Source organism: Pristiophorus japonicus, chromosome 5 (genome assembly GCF_044704955.1).
Source record: "Pristiophorus japonicus isolate sPriJap1 chromosome 5, sPriJap1.hap1, whole genome shotgun sequence".
Lineage (NCBI taxonomy): Eukaryota > Metazoa > Chordata > Chondrichthyes > Pristiophoridae > Pristiophorus > Pristiophorus japonicus.
Genome location: NC_091981.1, coordinates 248,798,299 through 248,814,411, shown reverse-complemented (window position 1 = coordinate 248,814,411; position 16,113 = coordinate 248,798,299). Strand labels below are relative to the sequence as shown.

Genomic DNA, 16,113 nt, shown 5'->3' with positions numbered 1-16,113 from the left:
CGACCATGTTATGGCCACTCTTCCCCAAGGGGCCTCGCACAACAAGATTGCTAATTAGTCCTCTCTCATTACACACCACCCAGTCTAGGACGGCCAGCTCTCTAGTTGGTTCCTCGACATATTGGTCAAGAAAACCATCCTTAATACGCTCCAGGAAATCCTCCTCCACCGCATTGCTACCAGTTTGGTTAGCCCAATCAATATGTAGATTAAAGTCACCCTTGATAACTGCTGTACCTTTTATTGCACATATCCCTAATTTCTTGTTTGATACTGTCCCCAACCTCACTACTACTGTTTGGTGGTCTGTACACAACTCCCACTAGCGTTTTCTGCCCTTTGGTATTCCGTAGCTCCACCCATACCGATTCCACATCATCCAAGCTAATGTCCTTTCTTACTATTGCATTAATTTCCTTTTTAACCAGCAATGCCACCCCGCCTCCTTTTCCTTTCTGTTTATCCTTCCTAAATGTTGAATACTCCTGGATGTTGAGTTCCCAGCCTTGGTCACCCTGGAGCCATGTCTCCGTGATCATAACTATTAACTGCTATCTGCGCAGTTAATTCGTCCACCTTATTCCGAATACTCCTTGCATTGAGGCACAGAGCCTTCAGATTTGTCTTTCTAACACACTTTGCCCCTTTAGAATTTTGCTGTAATGTGGCCCTTTTTGCTTTTTGCCTTAGGTTTCTCTGCCCTCCACTTTTACTTTTCTTCTTTCCATCTTTTGCTTCTGCCCCCATTCTACTTCCCTTTGTCTCCCTGCATTGGTTCCCATCCCCCTGCCACATTAGTTTAACTCCTCCCCGATAGCACTAGCAAACACTCCCCCTAGGACATTGGTTCCAGTCCTGCCCAGGTACAGACCATCCGGTTTGTACTGGTCTCACCTCCTCCAGAACCGATTCCAATGTCCCAGGAATTTGAATCCCTCCCTTCTGCAGCACTCCTCAAGCCACGTATTCATCTGAGCTATCCTGCAAGTCCTACTCTGATTAGCACGTGGCACTGGTAGCAATCCTGAGATTACTACTTTTGAGGTCCTACGTTTTAATTTAGCTCCTAGCTCCCTAAATTCGTCTCGTAGGACCTCATCCCGGTTTTTACCTATATCGTTGATACCTTTATGCACCACGACAACTGGCTGTTCACCCTCTGTTTTCAGAATGCCTTGCACCCGCTCCGAGACACCCTTGACCCTTGCACCAGGGAGGCAACATACCATCCTGGAGTCGCGGTTGTGGCCGCAGAAACGTCTGTCTATTCCCCTTACAATTGAATCACCTATCACTATAGCTCTCCCACTCTTTTTCCTGCCCTCCTGTGCAGCAGAGTCACCCACGGTGCCATGAACTTGGCTGCTGCTGCTCTCCCCTGATGAGTCATCCCCCCCCCCCCCCCCCCCCCCCCCCCCCCCCCAAACAGTACCCAGAGTGGTGCATCCGTTTTGCAGGGGATGACAGTGCAGGGGTCCCCTGTTCCTGTTGGTCACCCATTCCCTATCTGGCTGTGTACCCTTTACCTGCGGTAAGACCAACTCACTAAACGTGTTATTCACATCTACCTCAGCATCGTGGATGCTCCAGAGTAAATCCACCTGCAGCTCCAGTGCCGCAATGCGGTCTGTTAGGAGCTGCAGGTGGATGCACTTCCCGCACACGTTGTCGTCGGGGACACCGGAAGCGTCCCTGACTTCCCACATAGTACAGAAGGAGCATAACATTTTTCCGAGCTGTCCTGCCATGACTTCATCCTTAGATTAACTTAATTTGGCAACAACAATGCTAAAAGGTTACTTACTGAAAAAGAAAAAGAAAAACTATTTACCAATCACTTACCCTCTTGGCTGTGACGTCACCTTTCGATTTCTTTCTACTTTTTTTGCCGCCTTTCCCTGCTGCAGCTGCAACGGCTGGCCTTTCCTCGACGCTGAGCCTTTTATAGGCCCCACCCCGGACTCCCGCTGCTCGGACTGCTGCCTCTCCTCGATGCTGGGCCTTTTATAGGCCTCCCCCGGACTCCCGCTGCTGTGCCTGCCGCCTTTCTTCGACGCTGGGCCTTTTATAGGCCTCCTCCGGACTCCCGCTGCTCGGACTGCCACCTCTCCTCGACGCTGGGCCTTTTATAGGCCTCCCCCGGACTCCCGCTGCTCGGACTGCCACCTCTCTCGACGCTGGGCCTTTTATAGGCCTCCCCCGGACTCCCGCTGCTCGGACTGCCACCTCTCTCGACGCTGGGCCTTTTATAGGCCTCCCCCGGACTCCCGCTGCTCGGACTGCCACCTCTCTCGACGCTGGGCCTTTTATAGGCCTCCCCCGGACTCCCGCTACTCGGACATATTTTATTTCTTTGTTATGCAACGATGTGTTAACATAGGAACAGGAGTAGACCATTCAGTCCCTCGAGCCTGTTCCATCATTCTATTAGATCAGGGTTGATCTGTACCATAATTCCATTCACCTGCCTTTTCTTCATGTCCTTTAACATATAAGGTGAAGTGCTGAGGCCCCAGTATAGTTCCTGGGGAACGCCACTTGTCACTTCCCACCAATCAGAGAATGTTCCCTCTATCCCTACTCTGTCTCCTATCTTATCAACCAATTACCAACCCATGTCATAAAGTTACCTCCAATTCCCTGCCTCATCATTTTTGAGAATCTCTTGTGCAGAAACTTATGTAATGCCTGCTGGAAGTCTATATAGACCACACCCATAGATACTATCCTATCCACGTGACAGACCCTCAAAATATTTCAGCATGACTTACCCCTCACAAATCCATGCTGACTCAATTTGATCAGCTCATGCGTGACAAAGTGTTCCGTCTCTGATGATACATTGCAGTAACTTCCTCAAAAGTGACATTAAACTCAATAGGTCTGTTGTTACTTGCTTTCTCCCTCCCTTCTCAAATAATGGCGTGACATTTTCAGTTTTCGAATCTATAGGCATAATTCCTGAATCTAGAGAACTTTGGAAAATTGTGGCTTGTGCATCACCAATTTCCTCACCTATCGCTTTAAATAGCCTGGAGTGGAAATCAGTTCCTAGAGACTTGTTTATCTTGAGTCCCATTATTTTCTCCATTATTATGTTTTTTAACTTGTATTATATCCACTGTTCCTTCCCTTAACTTATTTATAGGTTTCTGTGAACCGCTGATATTGTCCTCTTTCTACTGATACTAAATACTCACTTAACAATCTTATCATTTTCTTTTTGTCCATTATAGTCTTGTCTGTACCCTCCTTAACCACACACACTCTCATAATGTATTTATGAAATCTTTTGCTGTTAGATTTGATATCCCTCGCAAGATTTTTTTTTTCATTCCTTTTTTTCTCCTCTTACTTTCTTTATATCCTTTTATGGCTCGCCCCACCCACTGGCTTTCCATTTTTCCTTGCATTTGTGTAAGCCTTGATTTTTAGCTTGATATTGTCGCTTACCTCATTTAGGGATATGGTACTGATTTTGTATTATACCAAATACTTGTTTGAATACTTCCCACTGTTTGTAGTTTTACACATTAAGCTATTACACTACTCACTAAAATTATGTAGGATTTGTATACATTTTACACCTTTGAAGTGAGATAAACACAATCGGTATTGCTAGGAGTATTGTTCCTCAAAATATATTCAAAATATTTTTGCATCTTTACATTGCAGTGTGTCAGTGTGCAACAAATTGTTTCTCATCATAAAAGACCATATTTTCAATTACTTGTTGGAATTTTTATAGCTGACCAGCTAGTGGTCACTTTAATTTCTTTATTGCCTTCTGGAAACTGATTTGTGGGTACCTGAAGTATACATTATTTATCTTGCGATTTAACGTCACTGCTTAATTCATGTTAACTGCCAAGTCCATATTGATGACCGGAAAATTTAGCTTGGCTGTGAGAAGGAGACAGATCTAATTATTTGTGATGATTATGCTGCATTAAGGGTCCTGCAAACAAGGTTCTCACAGCTTGGCTTTGTCCTAAAAGGGGGTAGATGACTGGAAACAGGTTTCTGAGAGCACAGCCTGTGCTTTTGAATCCTGCTGAGAGTAACAGCTGTATTTAATTGTGACCTTTTTGATATTCCTTTGATTCAATTTGGATGTCAAAGCAGAGTGGGCATAATTGTTTCTACTTTCAGTAGTGGATTTCTGCTTTACTAGGTAGTTGATACGCTGGGATTGGCAGCAACACCCAATGCATACCTGATTTTTCTCTCAGTTTACATTATGGACACTGGTCCAACTTGAGTGTTATTATATAGAACTTCAAGGATGCTTGAGGTATTTTTGTTGTTATACAGCAGCTTCATTAATATAAGTATAGTTCTGTAATTTAGTTACATTTGTGGTGTTATTCTATTCAATTTTATTTCTTGATGAATCTGATCCATAATTTATAGTTGTGAGGTATGGCTTGTCGAGGTGCTATTTGTCCATTTATCAAAATTATCCAAAGAATAAGAACAAGATGTCTCCTGCTATATTTGGTCACTATCAAGAACACAAGAGGTGTATTCATCCTAGTCAGTACATTATCAAATAGTTTAAGCATAAGATCACACTTTGTGAGTTCTTGTCTATAGAAGCTGCCTATTTTGGACACAAGATAAAATATTTGAGAAGCATAAATTAGATTTTTGTTTCTTTGGGCCAAAGTGATGCGGTGCATTGGAGTGGTATGGAACAATGGGAATCAGGTTCAGTCTGTCACATAGCTGAGTTCTACTCACAGCAATGTTCCTGTGTACAGCAAGTGCCAAATGTAGGCTGCGTTTTTCCACAAAAAGGGGAATGACCTTCGAGCCACAATTGCAGACCTTTACAGTTAGTTCAGAGCATTTACAGAATTCTCCAAGAATGTCATCGATGCCACAACTGTGGCTGATGTAGGGTATGAGAAGATTGGCAGAGAAAATTATAAATCTTCGCGAGTTAGACATCTGCTTAAATGGAGCACTATTTTTGGATCTAATAATGTGATTATTGTATTTAATATCTAGGGAGCTGTTCATCTGGAATTATGAAGCTCTCTAGAAAACTTTAATATAGGTTCCCTGAAATGTACAGAATTGATAAACCTGTAAAGCTAAAATTAGCCATTTTGAAATATAGATTTGGAAGCCATGATTATGGGCCCAAGTTTCGGGCCGCGCCTAGAACGGCACAGCCCCGACCTGGACGCCCGTTTTTCGCGCCACAAAGTGCACCTAAAAAAAACTTCCAGATTCTCCGGCTCCCTGCTGGTCCTCTGGCCCTCGGCGCGTCGCAGCACGAGCTGTAGGGGGCGGAGCTAGGTCCCTGCGCTGAAAACAGTGCCGGGACCTCTGCACATGCGCGCTACAGTGGGCGTGCATGTGCAGTAGCTCCAGGTGCCCAAAACTGTGTGGGAGGGGCCCGAAGCACGCAGCCCCTAGCCCTGGCCGAATGGCCTCACTGGGGCTGCGTGCATAAGGCTGCCTCCCACGCCCAGCTCCTGCTTCCTCCCGACTCGACTCCCTCTCCCCCCCCCCCCCCCCCCCGCCCCCGACCCAACTCCCGCTCCCCCCCCTCACCCCACGCCGCCCCCGGACCCGATCCCCCGGACTGGACTCGACCCGTGCTCCCCCGGACCCGAACCGAACCGACCGACCCCCCCCACCCCCCGACCCGATCCGATCCACGCTCCCGACCCAACCTGACCTCCCTCCCCCCGACACGAACCGACCCGCGCTCCCTCCCTACCCCGCCCCACCCAAACCAACCCGACCTCCATCCCCCCCCCCCCCCCCCCCGAACCACGCTCCCCCTGACCCGACCCGCGCTCCCCCCGACCCGACCCCGGACCCAACGCCGCCTACCTGTAAATCTGGTGCTGGGGACGGGCCCTGCCCGAAGACACATTGGGTGGGGGGGGGCATCCCAGCATGCTGTTGGAGGGCTCCCGGTGCTGCAGTCGGTAAGTAGAAAATATTTTATTTATTGATTAAAAAAATAAATTAGTTCTTATTAATTTTATTTGATTGATTTATTGGTTGATTTATTGATGTTTTTATCATTTATTATTGATGATGGCTCTTTATTTGTAAAACTGAAGTGTTTAATGTTTGTAAACTTCCCTTTAAACCCCCCCCCCCCCATTCCCTACGCCTGATTTGTAACCTACGCCTGATTTTCTAAAGTGTAGACAAGGTTTTTTCGAGCGTACAAAAATCTTCACTTACTCCATTCTAAGTTAGTTTGGAGTAAGTTTTCACTGACGAAACTTTGAAAACAGGCGTAAGTGGCCGGACATGCCCCCTTTTGAAAAAAAAAATTCTGTTCCAAAGTGAAACTGTTCTAACTGACTAGAACTGGAGCAAACTAAATGCCGAGAATTTGAATTTCTAAGATACTCCGTTCTACACCAGTTGTTCCAAAAAATCAGGAGCAACTGAGGCAGAAACTTGGGCCCAATCTTTCATCGCCCTATAAGGATAAGTGAAATTCACCTAATTTATTAATGGTAGTCGATGTCTGTGGAAAATACTTTTAATATTGATAGTATCGACACCAATATAAGGGAGCACTATACAATAGTTACACCGAGTAGCACTCTACTGGTTTGAAAAACAATGATCATTATAATTCATTTTCTGTTCAACTCCCAAAGATCCTGCTAAAGATGGGGTCGGTTGAGTTTTTTTCATTTTGTTTCGTTTTTAAGATATTTATCCAATTCCCTTTTTAAGGGATGTTCTAGTCTCTGCATCAATAACTATTTATGATGGGGCATTCATGTTCAAATAACCCTCTATGTAGGAAAAATAATTCTATCTTTCTCCTTCATCTACTGATGATTGTCAGCTGTGGCTCAGTGGGTAGCACTCTCGCCTCTGAGTCAGAAGGGACTCCAGGGACTTGAGCACAAATATCTAGGCTGGCACTCCAGTGCAATGCTGAGGGAGTGCTGCACTGTCGGAGGTGCCATCTTTCGGATGAGACGTTAAACCGTCTGCCCCCTCGGGTGCACGTAAAAGATCCCATGGCACTATTTTGAAGAAGAGCAGGAGAGTTATCCCCGGTGTCCTGGCCAATATTTATCCCTCAATCAACATAACAAAAAACAGATTATCTGGTCATCATCACATTGCTGTTTGTGGGAGTTGCTGTATGCAAATTGGCTGCCGCGTTTCCACCATTACAACAGTGACTACACTTCAAAAGTACTTAATTGGCTGTAAAGCACTTTGAGATGTACGGTGGTCGTGAAAGGTGCTACATAAATGCAAGTCTTTCTGTCTTTGTGTGTGCCTTGTTACCAATTCACCAACCAGCAGAAATAATCTTAAAATCCTCAATAATTGTGAAAGCTTCCATGTGATCCTCACTTAACCCTCTCTGTTCCAGTGATTTTCTCTGCTCCAGTGATTTATTTTAATTATAATCTCGCATACCTGGTGATATTCTTGTAAATCTTCACTATCCTTTCCCTAGCTCAAATATTACATAAAATTAAATAGAATATACAGCACGGAAACAGGCCATTCAGCCCAAACCGTCCATGCTGGCTTTTGTTCTCCACTCGAGCGTCCACACATCCTTCCTCATCTAACTTTATCAGCATAACCCTCTATTCCCTTATCCCTCATATGCTTATCTAGCTTCCCCTTCAATTGATCTATACTATTCGTTTCAACTACTCCCTGTTAGGGAGCTCCACATTCACACCATTCCCTGGGTAAAGAAGTTTCTTCTGAATTCCCAATTTGATTTCTTGGTGACTTTCTTATATTGATGGCCTCTGGTTTTACTCTTCCCCACTACTCTTTCATAATTTTAAAGACCTCTAGTAGATTACCCCTCAGCCTTCTCTTTTCAGGAGAAAAGAGACCTAGGCTGTTCATCCTTTCCTAATAGGTATAACCTCGCAGTTATGTTATCATCCCTATAAATCCTTTTCGCACCCTTTCCAGTGCCTCTATCCTTTTTGTAATATGGCTACTAGAACTGTACCTAGTACTCCAAATGTGGCCTAACCAATACTCGTTCTATAATGGAGGCCCAGAGCTGCACACAATACTCCCCATTGTGGCCTAACTAATGTGTTCACATTTTTTTTTTATTTGTGCATGGGATGTGGGCATCGCTGGCAAGGCCAGCATTTATTGCCCATCCCTAATTGCCCTTGAGATGGTGGTGAGCTGCCGCCTTGAACTGCTGCAGTCCCTGTGATGAAGATACTCCCGCAGTGCTGTTAGGGAGGGAGTTCCAGGGTTTTGACCCAGCGACGATGAAGGAATGGCAATATACTTCCAAATCAGGATGGTGGAGGACTTGAAGGAGAATGTGGAGGTGGTAGTGTTCTCATGCGCCTGCTGCCCTTGTCCTTCTAGGTGGCATAGGTCGCGGGTTTGGGAGGTGTTGCCGATGAAGCCATGGCGAGTAGCTGCAGTGCATCTTGTAGATGGTACACACTGCAGCCACGGTGCGCCAGTGATGGAGATATTGAATGTTTAAGGTGATGGATGGGTTGCTTTGTCCTGGATGGTGTCGAGCTTCTTGAATTGTTGGAGCTGCACTCATCCAAGAAAATGGAGAATATTCCATCACACTCCTGACGTGCTTTGTAGATGGTGGAAAGACTTTGTGGAGTCAGGAGGTGAGACACTCGCCACAGAATACCGAGCCTCTGATGATCACTTCCTTGATATTGTATTCAGTGTCCTTTTACTATTCCTATTTTTCAACCAGCAATCTAGTTCTCTTGATGGAGAGTTTATGAAAGACGATTTAGCTGCCGCTTCCCCCATGCATTAACACTAGAATCTCATTTACCCTGTTTGTGGCCCTTTCTAACCTGAACTCATCTTTAAAGTTCTATGTACCTAGGTCTCTTTATTCACTCTTAAAAATCTCTAGCCACGTTCATTATTCTATTACTCCCCAAAATATCCTACTTCACTTTTCTCTTCATGCTTTGGACATAATGACTATCCTATGAAGCCAAACAATATAGTGCAGTACAACTGCAGTGCCTAAAATTCGGGACCGAGGCCGTTCCGGATTCCGGGCTTTTCCGGACTTTCGATTTGTTTTTGACGTCACGAATCCGGAAACATCCGAGGCCAGGGCAGAAGGGTGGAATTCCTGTCGAGTTGCTGTTCGGGCCATCTGGCCCCACCGAGGAAGTTGTTGAGCGGGGCCTCACCGAGGAGGTTGTTGGGCGGGCCGGATCACCGAGGAGGTCGTCGTCGGGCAGGGCCGGCCCTGCCAAAGAGGTTGTCGTCGGGCGGGGCCGGCCCTGCCAAAGAGGTCGTCGTCGGGCGGGGCCGGCCTCGCCAAGGAGGTCGTCGTCGGGCGGGGCCGGCCTCGCCAAGGAGGTCGTCGTCGGGCGGGGCCGGCCTCGCCAAGGAGGTCGTCGTCTGGCGGGGCCGGCCTCGCCAAGGAGGTCGTCGTTGGGCAGGGCCGGCCTCGCCAAAGAGGTCGTCGTCGGGCGGGGCCGGCCCCGCCAAGGAGGTCGTCGTCGGGCGGGGCCGGCCCTGCCAAGGAGGTCGTCGCCGGGCGGGGCCGGCCTCGCCAAGGAGGTAGTCGTCGGGCGGACCGGATCGCCGAGGAGGTCGTCGGGCGAGGCCGGCCCTGCCAAGGAGGTTGTCGTCGGGCGGGGCCGGCCTCGCCAAAGAGGTCGTCGTCGGGCGAGGCCGGCCCTGCCAAGGAGGTCGTCGTTGGGCGGGGCCGGCCTCGCCAAGGAGGTCGTCGTCGGGCGGGGCTGGCCCTGCCAAGGAGGTCGTCGCCGGGCGGGGCCGGCCTCGCCAAAGAGGTCGTCGTCGGGCGGGGCCGGCCTCGCCAAGGAGGTCGTCGTCTGGCGGGGCCGGCCTCGCCAAGGAGGTCGTCGTTGGGCAGGGCCGGCCTCGCCAAGGAGGTCGTCGTCGGGCGGGGCCGGCCCCGCCAAGGAGGTCGTCGTCGGGCGGGGCCGGCCCTGCCAAGGAGGTCGTCGCCGGGCGGGGCCGGCCTCGCCAAGGAGGTAGTCGTCGGGCGGACCGGATCGCCGAGGAGGTTGTCGGGCGGGGCCGGCCTCGCCAAGGAAGTCGTCGTCGGGCAGACCGGATCACCGAGGAGGTTGTCGGGCGAGGCCGGCCCCGCCAAGGAAGTCGTCGTCGGGCAGACCGGATCACCGAGGAGGCACCGAGGTAAGGCAGTGGCTGCGGCGAAGCAAGAGGCGCGAGGTTAGGCCCGAGGGCGGGGCTCCGAGGTCAGCAGGGTCGTCTTGTCCGGATTCCGGAACATTTTACGTATTCCGGACAACCCTGCCACTGATCGTCCCGGATTCCGGAACTCCGGATTATTGAGGCTGCACCTGTACTTTATTGCAGAAGATTGTAAGATGAATAGTACATTATAAGAATTGAATGGACAGATTAGTAAGCAGTATTGTTTCATGCATTTTTATGTAGACACTGACTGTTTTGGATCTACTGTCGTCTTGCCTATTTTTGCTGATGCAGCTCAGCAGGGATTCAAACGTTCCATGCTGGTATTTCCTTTCCCCTGATTCTTTTCGCCATTGAGTCTCATGCTTACCATTAATGCCCACCAATTCAAGTGCAGCACAACCAGGCTCCTGCTGTGCAGGAGGAATAGTGCAGGACAGATGCTCGAAGAAACAGATGTGTATAGTTTAATGCCTGCTTCATGTGAATGGAATTCCTTAAGTTGCTTTCAAATACTGCATTTGAACTGTTAGTTTATGAGTCTCCTTGAAAAAGCCTGTAGCTAGACACTGATTGTGTCCTGATGTTTCCTTTTAAGAACGGAAGCAAAAAGATATATTGTAAATCTCATGATTTGTACCATATTTAAGATTTATTTTTAGCAGGAAGAGAAAATCATTTTGTAAATAGTATGTGCCATATACAGCTTTTTCAAAATATTTTTTTTCTATTGACTAACCTAGTTGAAGGGACATGACCCATAATACAAGGCACTACCATACATTCCACCGGGAAGTGTTTTACACAATCAGTGTCCTTGTCCACATTTGCTTGGGGATTCAAACATTCCACATTCTGCAGAAGTCGCCATGTAAGCCATTGCAACCCAATATGTAATATTTGTAATATGAATGCACTGCCTTTTCCATTTGACTCCCTCGCTTAGCGGTATAGATGGAAGTGAGTCTCTGGATCGGACTTCCTTTGCCTCGTAGCTATAGATGAGGCAAAGGCTGCAACCTAAGAGTTAAATTGTTGTTTGGTTGATGTGAATTAATGAGATTTTGGGGTCTGAGGGAAGGATTTTTGTAGCTTTTGCAGCAGGTGAGGTGAGACATTGGGATCTCTGCACACATTATTTGTGTCTCAATTGCTAGGAATAGAAGCTGATACTGAGTGGGTCAAAAGCCTGCTAATGGTGAAGTTTCCCTGGTCGCCTTAGTGTTAGTACTGCAGTGCTTACAACTTCAAAGTGCAGTGGAAGGGGTATGGCGGGCAATGCTGCCAGTGTCCTCTGTTCCAGCTGATCTCTGAGCACATGCAGAAAGCATTCTATAAGCCCCAGAGAGACGACAAGCTGGAACTTTTAGAACAACCAGGAAACACCAGGACTGGTTTGATGAGAATGATCAGGAGATCCAAGAACTAATAGATCACAAGCGCAGAGCATTTCTGAGCATTAAGCAGCAACCCAACTCGGGAGCTGCAAAGCAACATTCTAGGTGGCTCAAGGTTGAGGTCCAACAAAAAACCCAGGACCTAAAGAACAGGTGGTGGATGGAGAAAGCGCAGGAGACACAACAACTGGCTGACAGCCATGATGTGCGAGGATTCTTCATCGCAGTCAAGGCTACCTACGGTCCAAACTCCCAAGGCCCCACCCCACTACTGGCCAAGAATGGGGAAACACTCATCAAGGAGGCAATCGGGGCCCGCTGGAAGGAGCACTTTGAAGATCTCAATCGAGACTCTGCCTTTGATTCGAGTGTTCTTGACTCCATCCCACAGCATGCGACCTGCCACCACCTCAGTGAAACCCCAACGTTGCATGTGGTAGGAAAAGACATAAGACAGCTCAAAAACAACAAGGCTACTGGATCAGATGGAATCCCTGCTAAGGCACTAAAATATGGCAGAGAGGCACTGTTGGCGCGGATACATGACATCGCTCTCATCTGGAGGAGGGAGATCTCAGAGTTGCAGTGATTGTGACCATCTTCAAAAAAGAGGACAAGTCCGTCTGCGACAACTACAGAGGAATCTCCTTGTTATCAGGGAAAGTTGTCACTAGAGTCCTCCTCAACTGCCTTCTCCCTGTGGCCGAGGAGCTCCTCCCAGAGTCACAGTGCGGATTCTGTTCCCTGCGGGGCACAACGGACATGATTTTTGGAGCGTTACAGCTGCAGGAAAAATGCAGGGAGCAGCATCAGCCCTTAAACATGGCCTCCTTCAACCTTACAAAGGCCTTTGACACTGTCAACCGTGAGGGTCTATGGAGCGCCCTCCTCCGTTTTGGATGTCCCCAAAAGTTCATTAACATCCTCCGTCTGCTCCGCGATGACAAGCAGCCCATGATCCTTACCAACGGATCTATTACAGACCCAATTCGCATCCGGACTGGGGTCAAACACGGCTGTGTCATCGCCCCAACCCTCTTCTCAATCTTCCTCGCTGCCATGCTCCACCTCACAGTCAACAAGCTCCCCGCTGGCATGGAACTAAACTAAAGAACCAGTGTTCAACCATCACCGACTCCGGGCCAGGTCTAAGACCAGGTCGTCGAGCTACAGTATGCAGATGACACCTGTGTCTGCGCACACTCAGAGGCTGAACTCCAGGACATTGTCAACGTATTTACCGAGGCGTACGAAAGTATGGGCCTTAGGCTAAACATCCGTAAGACAAAGGTCCTCTACAGTCTGTCCTCGCCGCAGAGCACTGCCCCCCCCCCCCCAGTCATCAAGATCCACAGCGCGGCTCTGGACAACGTGGACCATTTCCCATACCTCGGGACCCTCTTATCAACAAGAGCAGACATTGATGACGAGATTCAACACTTCCTCCAGTGCGCCAGCACAGCCTTCGGCTGCCTGAGGAAAAGAGTGTTCGAAGACGAGGCCCTCAAATTTACCACCAAGCTCATGGTCTACAGGGCTGTAGTAATACCCGTCCTCCTGTATGGCTCAGAGACATGGACCATGTATAGTAGACATAAGTCACTGGAGAAATACCACCGACGATGCCTCCGCAAGATCCTACAAATTCCTAGGCCGAACAAACACATTAACATTAGCGTCCTCGACCAGGCCAACATCCCCAGCATTGAAGCACTGACTACACTTGATCTGCTCCGCTGGGCAGGTCACATTGTCCGCATGCCAGACACGAGACTCCCAAAACAAGCGCTCTACTCGGAACTCTTTCATGGCAAACGAGCCAAAGGTGGACAGAGGAAACGTTACAAGGACACCCTCAAAGCCTTCCTGGTAAAGTGCAGCATCCCCACCGACTCCTGGGAGTCCTTGGCTGCCCTGGGTGGAGGAGGTGGATCCGGGAGGGTGCTAAGCACCTCGAGACTTGTTGACGAGTGCATGCAGAAGACAAGCGCAGACTGCGGAAGGAATGTGCGGCAAACCTGTCACGCCCTCTCTCACCCTCAAAGACTGTCTGTCCCAGCTGTGGCAGGGACTGTGGCTCTCACATTGGACTGTTCAGCCACCTAAGGACTCACTCTAAGAGTGGAAGCAAGTGTTCCTTGATTCCAAGGGACTGCCTATGATGATGAAGATAAGCACCCGAGAGACGACAAGTTGGAACTGGCTGGCTATGCGTGATCATCATCATTATCATTAAAGGCAGTCCTTCAGAATCGAGGAAGACTTGCTTCCACTCTAAAATTGAGTTCTCAGGTGACTGTACAGTCTCTGTCACAGGTGTACAGACAGTCGTTGAAGGGTGGGGAGTCTGGTTTGCCGTACACTCCTTCTGCTGTCTGTGCTTGGTTTCTGCATGCACGCGGCGACGAGACTCGAGGTGCTCAGCGCCCTCCTGGATGCTCTTCCGCCACTTAGGGCAGTCTTGAGCCAGGGATTCCCAGGTGTCGGTGAAGATGTTGCACTTTATCAAGGAGGCTTTGAGGGTGTCCTTAAAACGTTTCCTCTGCCCACCCGGGGCTCGCTTGTGTGGGAGTTCTAAGTAGAGCACTTGCTTTAGGAGTCTCGTCTTGTGTAACTCTCAAAGCTCTCCGCTGGAGTGGAACTAAACTATAGAACCACTGGGAACCTGTTCGACCTTCGACGCCTCCTGGCTAGATCCAAGGTCGTCCCATCCTCTGTCATCGAACTGCAGTACGCGGATAACACTTGCGTCTGCACACATTCAGAGGCTGAACTCCAAGCCATCGTCAACATCTTCACCGAGGCATACAGAAGCATGGGCCTTACACTAAACATCTAAGAAAAAGGTCCTCCACCAACTTGACCCCGCCACACAGCATTGCCCCCCTGGTCATCAAAATCCACGGCGCGGCCTTGGATAACGTGGTCCTTTTTCCATACCTATACATTGTGAGGAGATGGGCGCAGCACCTGCACAAGACTACCTCCTGCCCCAGCGCTTTTACGAGCTGTAGGGAGACATCTCTCTTCCCACCATCCATAGCTGCTTCCTGGACACTGAGCACAAACTGGTGGCAGGAGAGAAGCTAAATTACAAGTCATTTTCCTCCACATGTCGTAGGCCTATGTTGAAGGCCATTTTTGAGTAAACAATTTTCTGATTTATTGAAGGTACTCGTCAGCCTTTGCTAGTTTGGATAGATTGGTATGCGTTTGTTTGCATTATAATGTTTTTTTTAATTTATTAACAGTACAACACTTCAGCAAAACAAGAAGTTGTTAGTAAAAGCAGAAGCTTGGACAGGAAGCCAGCTGAACCTTTAGTATTGACAAATTGGCGACATAGCACGTATGGAGTTGGGCAATTGGACCTTGAAAAGGTAAGAAATTGCACCTTGAATCATAACCTGTTAAATAAACTATAATTCCTTATAGTTAGTACATACAATTGCTGTTATTAACAACATGGTGGTTAATGCCGAACGCCAACTCTTTATAACAAACTTGCATTACTGTCTGTGGAGCATTGTTTGCATATTTATTGCCACGTTTGCAAAACATAGTAGTAGTGACTGCACTTTGTGAAGCACTGAGATGTCAGAAGGATATGATACGGTGCTGTATAAATGGATCTTTTTCATCTATGCTGTGATTTAGGCAGAAATATCTAAATACAAAAACAAGATACTGTGGATGCTCGAAACAAAAAATGTTGGAAATACCCAGCAGGTTAAGCAGCATCTGTGGAGAGAGAAACAGAGTTAATTTTTCAAGTCGATGACCTTTCATCAGAACTTATTACAGTGCTGGAAAGAGAGAATGTCCTTGATGGAACAAAATCTATTTGGCTGAAGTTACGAAACAATAAGGGAGATATTAGGCTACTTGAAGTATTTTATAGGCCACCAAATAGTGGGGAGGAGATAAAAGGAGATTTGCAAAGAAATTAATGAGAAGTGCAAGAACTATAAGAGTAATGATAATGGGAGAGTTTAACTACCCCAATATTGAATGGGGCAGTGATTGTGTAAAGGGCAGAAAAGTGGAGGAATTTCTGAAGTGTGTTCAGGAGAATTTTCTTCATCAATATGTTTCCTGCCCAATGTGGAACAAGCCATTGCTGGATCTAGTACTGGGGAATGAAGTTGGTCAAGTGGAGAATGACACAGTCTAGGAGCATCACAGGACTAGTGATCATAGTATCATAGAAACATAGAAAATAGGTGTAGGAGTAGGCTATTCAGCCCTTCGAGCCTGCACCACCATTCAATATGATCATGGCTGATCATGCAACTTTAGTACCCCATTCCTGCTTTCTCTCCATACCCCTTGATCCCTTTAGCCGTAAGGGCCATATCTAACTCCCTTTTGCATATATCTAATGAACTGTCCTCAACAACATTCTGTGGTAGAGAATTCCACAGGTTCACAATTCTGAGTGATGAAGTTTCTCCTCATCTCGGTCCTAAATGGCTTACCCCTTATCCTTAGACTGTGACCCCTGGTTCTGGACTTCCCCAACATCGGGAACATTCTT

At 47.9% G+C, this 16,113-nt stretch overlaps 1 protein-coding gene across 7 annotated transcripts in view; it reads left to right on the top strand.

The window, feature by feature from the left end:
- arhgap12b (Rho GTPase activating protein 12b) overlaps positions 1-16,113 on the top strand; it is a 281,212-nt gene that overhangs the window by 149,524 nt on the left and 115,575 nt on the right. For all 7 annotated transcript variants that reach the window (XM_070881529.1, XM_070881531.1, XM_070881530.1 and 4 more), the window contains one exon: positions 14,828-14,956. In XM_070881529.1, coding sequence (XP_070737630.1) covers positions 14,828-14,956 — 129 coding nt within the window. The remainder of the gene's footprint in view (positions 1-14,827; positions 14,957-16,113) is intronic.